Source organism: Acomys russatus, chromosome 19, assembly GCF_903995435.1.
Source record: "Acomys russatus chromosome 19, mAcoRus1.1, whole genome shotgun sequence".
Taxonomy (NCBI): Eukaryota; Metazoa; Chordata; class Mammalia; order Rodentia; family Muridae; genus Acomys; species Acomys russatus.
Genome location: NC_067155.1, coordinates 34,143,712 through 34,157,629, shown reverse-complemented (window position 1 = coordinate 34,157,629; position 13,918 = coordinate 34,143,712). Strand labels below are relative to the sequence as shown.

The 13,918-nt window shown below is 53.7% G+C and overlaps 1 protein-coding gene across 8 annotated transcripts in view; it reads right to left on the bottom strand.

The window, feature by feature from the left end:
• Nucleotides 1-796: 796 nt before the first annotated feature.
• Tnrc18 (trinucleotide repeat containing 18) overlaps nucleotides 797-13,918 on the bottom strand; it is a 102,170-nt gene continuing 89,048 nt past the window's right edge. For all 8 annotated transcript variants that reach the window (XM_051161102.1, XM_051161101.1, XM_051161104.1 and 5 more), the window contains 9 exons: nucleotides 12,282-12,399; nucleotides 11,724-11,799; nucleotides 11,513-11,621; nucleotides 8,270-8,386; nucleotides 7,544-7,711; nucleotides 5,882-7,239; nucleotides 2,812-3,048; nucleotides 1,989-2,063; nucleotides 797-1,261 (listed from right to left, as the gene is read on the bottom strand). In XM_051161102.1, the coding sequence (XP_051017059.1) occupies nucleotides 1,055-1,261; nucleotides 1,989-2,063; nucleotides 2,812-3,048; nucleotides 5,882-7,239; nucleotides 7,544-7,711; nucleotides 8,270-8,386; nucleotides 11,513-11,621; nucleotides 11,724-11,799; nucleotides 12,282-12,399 (2,465 nt within the window). In that variant the 3' untranslated portion in view covers nucleotides 797-1,054. The remainder of the gene's footprint in view (nucleotides 1,262-1,988; nucleotides 2,064-2,811; nucleotides 3,049-5,881; nucleotides 7,240-7,543; nucleotides 7,712-8,269; nucleotides 8,387-11,512; nucleotides 11,622-11,723; nucleotides 11,800-12,281; nucleotides 12,400-13,918) is intronic.

The following is a 13,918-nucleotide window of genomic DNA, read 5'->3' as shown; positions in this document are numbered from 1 at the left end:
GGCACATACAGTACACATGGGCAGGGGTGAGGGTGCAAGGGAGTAGGGGGTAGGCATGAAGCCGGTGCTAGACACTCACAATCTAACAGGAAATAAAAAATAATATTCTGCACGTCAGAATGTGGTTTTTTTTAATAATTTCATAGCTATTTTTCACAGTTTTAAAAAGTTTATATATATATATTTATATATATTTATCTTTATATATAATTAAAAAGCTGACTCCATTTAAAGGTGTATGATACAGGGGCAGGCTACAATAAACTGTACAGGTAACCCTTTCGGATCCTCCTGGTGGAGGGGCCGGGCGGGCCGTGCCGAGCATGGGCGCGGGTTTCAGCACCATTGGGGTTTTGTGTAGTGTAAGGGTCTGGGCTTGGAGGCGGGGGCCCACTGGGTATGGTGATGCCCCTGGACTGCCCTCCCCTGCCTTATTCCCCAAGTCCAGGCTGTCCTGAGAGGGTGGAAGCCGGGCATGCAGCTGCCCAGATGCCCGGTGTGATTGGTGAAGCTGGCTGGCATTGGGTCCCCCACCCTCCCGAGCCCATGGTGGGAGGCCTTCAATGGACTCCGTGCTGGGTGTAGCTAAATTCCATACTGAGCATCAGTCAGGGTCCTTGGAACGCTCTTTTGCCCCCATCCACAGAACCACAGTCTACAGAGGCCCGGAGCTCGGAGGGCAGCCGCATCAAGCCAATACAAAGTGCTGGAGGGAAATCCCCGCCGAAGTGACCCTGATGGGACAGCAGAGCCGGACCCTGGTAGCTGGGGGTGGGGGGTGGGGTAGGTGGGGGGGCGAGGGGGGGGGTCTCAGCATGAGGGCACCAGGGGATGACCAGAAAGGGTCTGGAAACGTGTGCACATGTGCGCACACACGTGCATGCATACGGGCACACACATGTACACACTCGCACTTGCCCGGGGCGTCCACCTGGCCACATGCACACGCCCACGAGCACACTGGCATGCACACAACACACGTGGTCCCGCGCCATGGCAGTGGTGGGGAGGGGTGGGGGTGGGGTCTCTGTGGGCCCCGCTGGGTAGGCGGCGCTCAGCAGAGCACAGGCACACCGTCTGTGGAGAAGATCATGCCTGTGGTGGGCTCATAGGTGCCCGCGAGGTAGTACAGTCCCTCGCTGTCCTGGTACTTTTTCGTCTTTAGCATCTGCTCATACTGTTCCAAGCCCACCACCAGGCACTTGTGGGACACTGTCTGAACATCGTTCTCGTCCACATGGGAGGACTGGTACAGGGCGCGCTGTGTGGACACAGTGTGGATGTTAGGGACTGGAGGGAACCCTCCCTGGACCGGGGGGGGGGGGGGGACTCAGGATGCCTTAAGGGGAGAGAGGGAGAGAGGGGGAAAAACAGACGGGAACAAAGAGACAAAATGTGAGAGATGGAGACAATGGCAGAAAGACAGGAACTAAGATGGAGGGAAACAGAGGTGACAAGAGGAGACAGAATGCCCAAAGATAAAAATGAATGAACAAAATGGAGACCCCCTAGAACCCGTGCAAGTAGCAGGTGGGTGTGGTAGCCCACCTAACGTCAGCCTTGGAAGACAGAGACAGGGGACCGCTAGAGCAAGCCAGCTAGTAAGACGAGCCATACCAGGGAGCTCTTGGGTTTGGTACCAAGGAAGACTCCCAGTATCACCCGTGGGCCTCTACCTGCCCACACACACTCACACTCTCCACCAGAGGTGTGACCATGTGTATATGCGGACACACAGAAAAGAAATAAAAATGAGAGAAACAACAGAAGATGTGCCTACAAATGCCAGAGCGAGACACAGAAAGGAGGTTCTGGGCTAAAGGCAGTTTCAGTGAGCAGGCAGGACAGAGAAAGGGACCCCAGTAGCTCAGAGCCACAGACACAAGGGAGAGAGGCTGGGAGGGACAGAGCAGAAAGCTTGTAGAATCTGCATCCCATCTGGACAGAGCCTGCACCCCGGCACCATCAGCCCACTGCTGCCTTCTTACCTCCATAAAGTCCTTCCTCTGGCTGGATGCCCGCAGGGCTGCAGGAAGGCTACGCCCCGACTTCTGGTCCCAGTGCTGGGGAGGGATACATGAGGGGAATAAGGGTAAGACTGAGCTTTGTTTTACCCCCACCTGAGACCCCAGGGTGACTAGACAAACTCCCTGGATTCAACCTTCCCACTTGCAGGGTCACTGTTCCCAGGACCCAGATACCCATCCTTAAACGGTGTTATGTTTTTTTTTTTAAAGATTTATTTATTTACTATTATGTATACAGTGCTCTGCCTGCATGTACACTTGCAGGCCAGAAGAGGGCATCAAATCACATTATAGATGGCCGTGAGCCACCGTGTGGTTTCTGGGAATTGAACTCAGGACCTCTGGAAAAGCAGTCAGTGGTCTTAACCTCTGAGCTATCTCTCCAGCCCCGGTGTGATGGTTTTTTATTGCCATTTTTGACACAATCTAGAATTATCTGGGGAAGGGGTCTCAGTAAGGCAATGAATGTCTAGGGCAGGTTGGGTTGTCGGTACATCTGCTGGGGGGTTATCTTGATTTTGTTAACTGAGGTGAGAAGACCCCGCCCACTGTGGGCAGTGCTGCTCCCTGCACGGGTGAGCACTGAGCAGGAACGCATTCATTCTCTGGGCTCCTGACTTGCCTCTGTGACTTCCCACACAGGAGGAGTTTAATGTAGAGCTGCCAGCTAAAAGAAAACCCTTACTCCTCTGCCAGGGTGTTTTATCACATCAACAGAAATGAAACATGATAGGTCTGCCTTTACACACCAGGGTCTCTCTCCGTGCCCATCAGGGAAACCCACCTGGTCCTCGTGGAACTGCTTGCCCGGGCTGGTCTCCTCCGGATGGTAGAACCACTTGACACGGACCACCATGTTGTTGCCCCAGGACTCCCACATGCTCTGGATCCGGCCAATGTAGGGCAGGTTGGGGCGGCCAGCCGACAGGAAGACGGCGCAGTCCCCAATGCGGATCATCTCCTTGCCTCGAACGATGGCCTTGTAGAAGAGCTTGCGAGCTTTGCCCTTCATGCCTCGCCGCTGTGGTATAAGTTCGTTAATCAGACACCGGGAGCCCGGCACTGGGCCCCGCCCCCATGGAGCGGAAGGCAAGACACCCCACCAGCCAGGCCTTGCCTGGGCAGTTCTGGATCCCCCGCCCCCCCCCGGACTTAAGTCACCAGACATCAGTCCTGGAGGTCTGCATGAAAGGTATGCTTTAGCTTGAGTTTGGAAGTACTCCCCTAAATTCACACACCGAGGGCCTATTTAATGACTAGCCCGTGGTACTACTGAGGGGGCGGAACCCTTCAGAACAGGTGCCTAACAGGAGTGAGCTGGTCATGGGAGGTTCAGCCTTAAAGGAGCTACCAGGCCTCCGGCTCTTTGCTCTGTCTGCTTCCTGAAGTCAAGAGGTGAGTAGTGCTGTGCATCAGCACAGGCAGTGGGCGGGGAACCATGAACCAAAACAACCCTTTCTTCTTCCTAAGTTGATTATCTCAAGTACTTTTCTCATAGCAACAAAATCTATTCAAAACGGGGATAGGGGTGGGGCTAGAGAGATGCCTCAGAGGTTAAGAGTGCTGCCCGGTCTTCCAAAGGTCCTGAGTTCAATTCCCAGTGATCACAACCATCTATAATGAGATCTGGTGCCCTCTTCTGGTCTACAGGACTACATGTAGGCAGAGCACCATATACTTAATAAATAAATAACTAAATTTTTTTTTTTAAAAACAGGGAGTGTATGTGTTTGTATGTGCATGCCCAATGTATGTACATGCAGGTATGCAGGTTTAGCCGCCATTAGTGTCTTCTTCTATCACTCTCCACCTTATTTTGTTTATGTGTGTCTTTGTGAGTGTATGTGCACACGTGCATGCAGGTGCCCACAGAGGCAGAAGGTATCAGATCTATTGGAACTAAAGTTACAGGCATTTATGATCCACCAGTGTAAGTGCTGGGATTCGAACTCTGGTCCTCATAAGTGGATAGCAAGTATTCCAGTAACCTCTGAGCCATTTCTCCAGCCCTGGAACCTTTTTCCATTGTTTGAGATAGGGTCTCACTCTCTATGTAGCCCTGGATGTCCTGGAACTCCCTATGTAGACTAGGTTGACCTTGAACTCACAGAGATCTGCCTGCCTCAGCCTGCTGGGATTAAAGGCGTGCGCCATCATTCGTGGCTCCATCTTATTTTCTGAGACAGGATCTCTCACGGAACCTGGAATTCATCAGTCTGCCGCTGAGGATGTATGTGGGAGGGGTGGGAGAGGAGGAGGCAGAAAAGGATGAAAGGGGTGGAGGGAAGGGGACGAAGAAAGTGCCCCCTTCTCAAACAGACCTGATTCTGACATTGCTGCACCCACTCCCTGCAGCCTCACTGAACCTAGGAGCTCATGCTGACACTAGCCAGGGTCTCCTAGAACCCCGGTGGAGGTTACCAGGTACCCCCAACCTGTCACAGTTAATCCTCAGCTCCTGAACCTGCTAGGGTGGCAACACACCTGGGTAGGAAAGAACCTGCTGATGGGGACCCCTCATCAGAGCTGTCCACACAGCCCTTGGGACCCTGGCCTAAGCACATAGATGGGAAAGCCCATCCATGAGCCTGGCTGCTAATGATCAGTTACTGACTGTCCCCAGAGCCTCTGGTAAGGTCTTGGCTGCCCAAGACGGAGTCACTAGGAAGTGGTGAGGCAGCAGCAGGGTGGGGCAAGTGAGGTCACCAGCTCACTCTTGAAGGTATGCCCTCACGGGAATTCAAGGCCCGGGACTCTCCTTCTTTTTCTTTGCTTCCTGGACACAATGTACCTTGTCTCTCATATACACACATACATACATACATACACACACACATACATACATACATACATGAATATATAGCGTGTATGTGCGTGTGGACATGTCTGACTTTATTCACATGTATTCCTATGTACTGTGTTCATGGGTCCATGGGCTATTTATGATAGTTACATTTCTCATTGCTGACCAGATTTTTTTTTAAAAAAGGAGGATTCACTTTAGCTCATGTTTTTCAGAGGATTTAGTGTAAGGTCATTTTGCTCGGGCAAAACACCTGGCAATGAGAAAATGTGGCAGCTATTCACTTTATAGCTGACCAGGAAGACAGGAGGTGATCAGCAATGATATATACTCAGGACCCACCCCTCGGTGACCTACTTCCTCTAGCCAGACACCACTTTGCACAAGGTTCTACATCCAACATGGCGCCATTACAGCGTTTCCTTCTGAACACACGACGGTGTGTGGTGGGTAGGGGATGGCGGTGGGGGTGGGGCACCCTCAATTCAACTCAGTAGCACCCATGCTTGCATGTATGTGCCTGAATGTACATCTGTGTGGGTGCCCGATGCCAGTGTACATGAGGCCTGAGCACACAGGCACACATGTATGCGTGCTTTTTGCACTTGTAGGTGGGTAGATGACAGACAGACCAGCCCTGCCTGTCAGGGTAGAGGTGGGACTTAATGACCCCTGGCCTACCATACGCAGGCTGCTAAGGGGCTACACAGAGTCTAAGCCAGGCAAAAGGCGTTGGCTCTGGTCATGTGTTGCTTCAGTGCTCCCGACTTGAGGTTTAAAAGCAACAGGGACTGAGGGAGGTGCAGTGACAAGCAGGCTGGCTTCTGAGGGATAGGAGGGCCCCCTCTTTCTGGCCTTAGCACCCCAGGAGGGCCTGTGTGTATCCCAGCGGTGTCCTAACTTGAGCTCCAAAAGAAGGCTGTGCAACTTGAGGGCGGGGCCGCTCCACACAGGACACACAGGACGCGGGACTAGAACGAATTTGGGGACCAGGGTGCTCATCTGGAACTCTGGGCCCTCTCACCCCCAGATTCCCTTGTAGCAAGTTTACCTGGGTGGGCTTGCCAAACCACTTCCAAAGCTGCCGGGCAGGTAGGAAGGCGGCAATCTTGGGCCGGTTCTCCACCGATGGCAGCCGCTGCCGCTTGGCCAGCTCCTTGGTGGTAGGCAGATGCACGCCTTCTCTCTTCTTGGGTCTGCTCTTGGCCCCAGCCCCAGCCTGGGTCTTTGGCTGCAGAGTCTGCTGGGGCTGGGGTGGGGGCTGAGGCGGTGGCTGGGTGGCAGGGGGAGCCTTCTTGCCTGGGGAGTGAGCTGAGGAGCGTGCCTTGCTAGGTGGCTTGGGCACCTTGGTAGGGAGTGCTGGCTGCGTGGAGGGACCAGCTGCGGGGGTGGGGGTGGCTTCGTCATCTGAGCTGCATGAAGAGTCCTCGTCTGTGGTGGAAGAGGAGGAGGAAGAAGAGGAGGAGGAGGAGGAAGAGGAAGAGGAGGATGAGGAGGAGGAAGAGGAAGAGGAGGATGAGGAAGATGAGGAAGAAGAGGAGGAAGAGGAGGAGGAGGAGGAGGAAGAGGAAGAGGCGGGAGAAGAGGCCCTGGAGCTGGCGGCACTGCAGGTCCGGCCCCCTGCACCCCGGCTTTCCTCTCTGTTCTTTTCAGCATCTTCTTCACCTTCTGTCTCAGAACCGCTGCTGCTGCTGCTGCTGCTACTGCTGCTGCTGCTGCTGCTACTGCTGCTGCTGCTGCTGCTGCTGCTGCTACTGGGGGTCTCTGACTCCTCTGCTCCATCTTGTTCAGCCTGGGCCTTGTCTGGGCTCTTGGAGATGCTAGGATCCTCTAAAGGAAGGCCCGGCCCGGGCTCCTGAGTGAGGTCTTCCTCCAGAGCCTGAGGCCAGGTGGCCTTGGGCTCACTGTTGCCGACACCTGGTGGGTAGCTGCCCAGGCTGAGCAACCCTGGAGACTCTGGCCAAGCCCCGGGCCCCGGATCTTCCCGCAGGAGCAGGGCTTCTTTGGCCTTTTTGCTTTTGGGAGACATGATCCCCTCGTGGTCTAGTTTGACAAGTAGCTCATCATCCTCCCCTGGCCTCCGGGGACCTTTGGCACCTGACCCCTCAGCAGCCCGAGGCTTCTTGGGTTTGGGGCGAGTGGCAGGCATGGTGACGGGCACGTTGATGAGTGGAGCTGTGCTGGTAGCTGGAAGCTCCCCAAAGGGCTCGGAAGCTGGGCAGCTGGAGAAAGCAGGTGGCATGGGGCTGGGCTGTGCGGAGACCGGGCGAGCTTTGGGGACTCTGGTCCGTTTGTCCACTGCTTCCGGGGTGCCCTTCTTGGAACTTGGAGTGTTGATGGGCTCCAGGGCCAAGGGAGCACCGGGGACCTCCTCTGTGGCAGCCCCTTCCACCAGGACACTGGCTCTGTCTGATAGAGAGATCACAACTGGAGGTCAAGAGTGGAGAGGAGAATGCTGGGAGAAAGGCAGGAGCTCCTGCTGACCAAGCGAGGAGTCAGAAAGCCCTTGTGGGACCCTCTGTAGGGACCTGGGGGAACATAGAGTCTTCAAATGCTCCCAAGCTCCCCTAATCAGGAAGCGAAGCATGTAAACCTGCCCGGCAGCATAGAATTCTGGTTAAGACGGAGACTTCGGTCACATACAGGAAGCCCCAGCATCCAATCCCATAGAAGTCTCATTCCCCTAAACCTCCCCAGACCAGGGAAAACTTACCAGCCTTGGTTTTGGCGCTAGGTTTCCGTCCTCGCCCTCGAGCCTTGCCCCCTGTAGCCTCCTGAGGCCCCGTGGCAGTCCCTTCTTTGCCTTCCCCAGTATCTTTGCTGGTCTTCCTGCTACGGCGTTTTGCACTGGGCACTAGGAGTGCTGGGGACGGCTCAGCACCTACGGGACAAAGGGGACAGTGGCTTAGGTAATACTGATCCAGGCTTCTTGCATGCTGGAGGGATACCCTGCAGCTAGCCCATGTTAGGGAGCTCAGCAATAAGGTCTAGAATCCCCCAGTGAGGGGCTGGTGGTGTGGGTCAATGGTAGAGCACCTGTCTAGAATCCCTCAGTGAGGGCTGGAATTGTGGCTCAGTGGTAGAGCCCCTGCCTAGAATCCCCCAGTGAGGGGCTGGGGTGTGGCTCAGTGGTAGAGCACCTGCCTAGAATCCCCCAGTGAGGGGCTGGGGTGTGGCTCAGTGGTAGAGTGCTTGCCTAGGATCCCCCAGTGAGGGGATGGGAACCTGGTTCAGTGGTAGAGAGCTTGCCTAGCTTGTACAAGGCCCTGGGTTCCATCCCCAGTGATGCAAATGAAGAGAGAATCAAATGCCAAACTGAGCCCAGAGATCTGTGGAGGGAACCCAGGTAACACTGAGAAGGCAGTAGGTGCTTCTGGGTAGGGAGACAAGAGCCAGGGACACCACCCCCTTCTCCCCATGCCATAGGTTCATCACTCACACTGGATTTTATAGTCAGGTGGCAAGAGGCGGATGTGTGAGAGTGGAATCCTGCCCGTGTCCCCATCATCAAACTCCACAGTGATCAGGTCTCCATCATCTTCCAGGTCCAGTAGCCCTGAAGGAAAGAGCAGGTCATGGAGGCTACTGTCCTGGAACTGTAGCCCAGGCCACCAAGGCACCGCCTTAGAGGATCCAGGGATGTACACACAGATGTGCAGGTGTGGTCATGAAGAGCCATACAGGTCAAGGACAGAGGAAGTACGGCTCTCTCATTTCTGGTCTTACACTTTAGAGGTGGGTGGTAGGGATGACTGGTCATACACAAGACCCTCCTCAAAGCCACTTTGTAAAAAGCACTACCAAGTACATTGGCTCTGAATGTCAAAAATAAGAACTGGGCATATATCAACATTCCAGAACATTCCACAGGGACAAAGTCATAACTGATTGTGGTTTTGAGTCAGACCTCTTGCATGTCAGACAGGAGCTCTACCACCAAGCCACATCACCCAACCCTGTTTTCACTTTTTTTTTCTTTTTTTTTGAGGCAGAACCTCACTTAAGTTGCCCATGCCAGCCTTGAACTCACTCTGTAACCCAGGGAGGCCTTGACCTTCTCATCCTCCTGCTTCAGCCTCCCCCCTGAGTACCTGTGAGGTAAGGCCTGTGCCACTAAGCCTCCATGATTTTAAATCTTGCGTTGCTGTTCTGCAAAGAGGTGAGGCCAATAAGAGTGGGGCCAAGGCCAGGGATACAGGGGACTCCAAACCCTAATGAAGGGGTCTATATACGCAAGAGGACTGCAAAGACTTGTGCAGCTTTAGACAGAAGGGTATTAGGTACAGCCGCACACTAGACATGGAGGACACGCCAGCCCCTTCCCACTATGCAAAAGACATGGGCCTTGTGGCACTGACCAGCTGAGGAGAAAGGACCTATACACACCAGTATTGGCGGCTCTCTAAGCAGAAGCGTCCGCCCACCCACCAGTATGCAGAGCCCCAAAAGGGTTCTTCAATCTCTAATGAGAGGAGGAAGAAGAAAACTAACCCAGACCTGGAGGGGACACAGAAGACGAAAAGGAGCAGAAGGAATCTGAAAGAAAGAGAAAGACAGAAAGACAGAAAGAAAGAAAGAAAGAAAGAAAGAAAGAAAGAAGAAACAAACTACCCTTGTCAGATTCCTTCAACATCAGATGCGCTGAGGGAGCAAAGATTTCAAGCCAAGTGTAGTGGTGTGTGCCTATAATCCCAGCACTCCAGAGCCGAAGGCTGGAAGATCAGAAGTTCAAACCCAGGCCTGGCAAGAAGGCTTGGCAGGTAAACGTACTTCCTGACACACCTGAAGACATGAGCTGCATCCCCAGAGCTGACACGGTGGAAGCAGAGAACATGCTCCTGCAAGCCATCCCCTAACCTTCGCATGAGTGCCCTGTCATGTTTTGGAGGTGTTTTGTTGTTGTTGTTTCGAGACAGGATTTCTCTGTGTAGCCTTAGCTGTCCTGGATTCGCTATGTAGGTCAGGCTGGCCTTGAACTCACAGCAATCCGCCTGCCTCTGCCTCCCGAGCACTGGGATTAAAGGCGTGTGCCACCACCGCCTGGCCAGAGTGCCCGGTCATGTACAAGCCTGCGTTTGGTGCATGTGCGCACACACAGGATTGCAAAACTAGAGATGACAAGAGGGTTAAACAATTCTATATAGAGAGAAAATAACAAAATGAGCCTCCTACAAAGATTTAGGATTATTGATGTGTGTGTGTGGGGGGCTAGGTGCGGCTTTGCATGTGTGCACGTGTGTAGAAGCCAGCAGCTGACACTGGGCATTACACTCAGTCTCTCTACTTCATATCCTGAGACAAGCTCTTCAACCAAACCCAGACCTTGCTAATTCAGCTAATCTGGCGAGGTGGCTTCCTTTTGGGATCCCAGGTCTGTGCTCTGTATGTCGGAATTATAAGGAGACACACTCCCCTAGCATTTACACGGGTGCTGGGTTTCTGAATCCTAGTCCTCACACTTGCACAGAAACTGCTTTACCCACCGAGTCATCTCCTCAGCCCCCTGATTTAAGGAACGACAATGTGGTGAACTTCTCAAATAATATTAGAAGTGCAATATAGAAAGCAAATGTAGCCAAAGCATCGTGGCACACGTCTTTAATCTCAGCGCTTGGGAGGCAGAGGCAAATGGATCTCTGTGAGTTCAAGGCCAATCTGGTCTATGTAGCTGGTTCTAGACTAGCAAGGGCTACATGGTAGGACTTTGTCTCAAAGAAAAGCAAATGAGGACTTTGAAAAGGTAAAAAAAAAAAAAAAAAAAGCCAGGGTGTTGGCAGCAGCACACGCCTTTAATCCTAGCACTTGGAAAGCAGAAATGGGGGGGATCTCTGAGTTGGGAGGCCAGCCTGGTTTACAGATCAAGTTCCAGGACAGCCAGGGCCACACAGAGAAACCCTGTCTCAAAAAACAAAAACAAGCAAAAAAGGTAAGGGGTAAATTATTTCTAATGTAGAATTTATACCCAGCTCAACTGTCTCTATGTAAGGGTAGACCAAACAGGTGGTAACATTAGGATCTGATAAGCTTGTCATCCATGGAGTCTTTCTCAGAAAACTACAAGAGGCTAGGGCGTGGCTCCAGTGGCACAGTGCCTGCCATGAACACACAAGTCCTTAAACTCCATCCCTGGCACAACTCGGTGAGATGACAAATGCACCCAGCATTTGGGAGCTGGAAACAGGAGGAGTCAGAAGTCCATACTCCTCATTGTCTACATAGAGGGTTTGAATCTAGCCTGGGCTACACGATGTTTATCATGATTGATCGAAAACACACACACACACACACACACACACACACACACACACACACACACACTCGTGCCTCCATGACGTTCTACTTTGCCACATATCCAGAATCAACAGAGCCAAGGACCAGATCAGCAATATGCCCACTGAGGTTGCAAGACAACATAGGCCTATGAAGCCAGGAGAGTGAGCCATTCTCTGACGACAGGATTTGTGTGTGGGTGGGATGCCTTCCCAAGAAGCTGGTGTGTAGCCAGCCTGCAGATCAGATTCTAAGGTTGGACAGCCAAGACCCCGAGACCTGCTGACTTCATCTGAATAGTACCCGGGTCAAGCCATACCAGAGGTATCCCTGAAGTTCAGTTATGCAAACCAGCAACAGTCTCTACAGTTTCAGGCAGCTGGGTGAGCTGGGGAGGAGAGAGCTGTCTCACCTCGGACCACCGTGCCTGGGTACAAGCAGCGGTATTGCTGGCTCCAGTAGGCGGCGATCCTGGTCCCCTGGGGCAAGAAGCGTGTAGAGGCCGGCCTCACGTCTATAATCTAGTAGAGTACAGACTGAGGGTCAGAAGGTGACTGGAAAGGCGGTGACCAAGAGCTCTGGCCACAGCCTTGGAGCGGGGTCTTCTCCCCTCTCCCACTCACCGCTTCCTGCAGTAGTTGCTCCAGGCAGTAGATGTGGGGTCGGTTCCCACGCTCGCCTTCCACCACCACACGGTATCTGCAAAGGTGGGGACAAATGGACAATGGGGCAGTGGCCAGAGAACCCCCTTCCTAAGACTGAACCGCACCCTACCCAGCAGGATCAGCTCCGCAGCCTGGCCCACGGGAGTCAGCTTTTCGATTCAGATGTCTATTAATTTACTATATACATGTGAGTTGCGTTCTAGCTCTTCCTGCATCCAAATTCCCCACTTATATAACTCAGGGGTTAGAAAGCATGCCCTGCCAGACCCCTCATTCCAAAGGAGGGCTTCACACCTCACTTGCCCACTTCCTGTTGGGCCCCGACAATGCCCAACAGAAGCTGGGGTCTACTGTAGAGCAACTGCCCACTACTGGCCTCAGTTACTCCCTCTCCCCCATCCCCACGGATGCTCTACCATCTCCAAGAGGGGAGAAGCAACCTGCCCCAGGGGCCCAGAAGTAGAACTAGCCATGGTTGTGGGAGGTGAGCCAGGAAGACCCACGGCAATCACTCACATGTCAGGGGAGTGCACGGTCTGCACGTGCCCTGCGTATAGCAGCTTGTCGTCCATGGGGATCAACACACGCAGGCCGTCCTTGAGCTCGTCCTTGTCAATGATGCAGGAGCGGGGGGCTGCAGAGAGGCAGGCGATGAAGCCAGGCAGACTCAAGGGGGAGACCACCCCAGGCCTGCCTGGCGACTCTGCCCACAAGTCCCCTCTACGAAATAAAGGCTGTGAGAGCACCCAGGTAAAGCTGCAAGGTGTGTGTGTGTAGGGCTGTCCCCATATACACTGGGTCCCAAAGGCACATGGAGTGGGAGATGGACAGGCCCTCTTCCCAGTCTTTACAGACAACCAAGACCACCTTAGGTAAGTGAGAAGCCAGATGTAACCAACATTTCCATCCCATAGCTCAATATAGTCCAGGGCTGTGAAGCACCCTCCCCCCAACACATGTTAAGTGTATCTTCTTCCAACACTGTGCCCAGCCCCGACCCCCCACCATGTCCCCAGAACGGTGTCTTTTTTCTCTCTATCTGAGCCCCCTGCCCTGCAAAGACTGCCCATCCAGTTTCTCCCTTATTCTTCTCCATGAGACCTAATGTCTTGTCCCTGTCAGTGGCAAACATGAAAAAGACCCCAGTTGGGGCTTGTTGGTAGTCACCTGTTATCCCAAGTGACACAAGAGACATGAAGACTGAGTTACATGGCCACCCTAGGCTACACAGTGAGCTCAGGGTTAACCTAGGCAACTTAATGAAATTCAATCTTGAAATAAGAAAGGAGGCAGAAGGAAGAACTCAGTGGTAGAGCCCCTGCCTAGAATCCCCCAGTGAGGGGCTGGAGTTGTGGCTCAGTGGTAGAGCCCCTGCCTAGAATCCCCCAGTGAGGGTCTGGGGTGTGGCTCAGTGGTAGAGCACCTGCCTAGAATCCCCCAGTGAGGGGCTGGGGTGTGGCTCAGTGGTAGAGCACCTGCCTAGAATCCCCCAGTGAGGGGCTGGGGTGTGACTCAGTGGTAGAGCCCCTGCCTAGAATCCCCCAGGGAGTGGCTGGGGTGTGGCTCAGTGGTAGAGCACCTGCCTAGAATCCCCCAGTGAGGGGCTGGGGTGTGGCTCAGTGGTAGAGCACCTGCCGAGAATCCCCCAGTGAGGGGCTGGGGTGTGGCTCAGTGGTAGAGCATCTGCCTAGAATACCCCAGTGAGGGGCTGGGGTATGGCTCAGTGGTAGAGCCCCTGCCTAGAATCCCCCAGTGAGGGGCTGGGGTGTGGCTCAGTGGTAGAGCCCCTGCCTAGAATCCCCCAGTGAGGGGCTGGGGTGTGGCTCAGTGGTAGAGCACCTGCCGAGAATCCTGCTTCTGCATCAGTGCTTAGAGGCAGAGGGAACATTGTATACCTTAAAAGTTGGGCCAGACAGTGCCAGTTGCTCTGGCCAGCAGAGAACAGAATGCTAGCTCTGCACAGATCAGGGGAGACCTCCTGGTTTCCAGTCACCCCCATGGGCCTTAGCTGTACCCCTCTTATCTTTGTACTGCAACAGTTCATGACAATCAGGGCAGGGGGCTGCAGCTCAGACCTTCATACCCCATCACCACGGAAGGATGCCTGCTGAGGGCAGCACTGCCACCCAGCCACGTACGTGAGGATGTGGCTG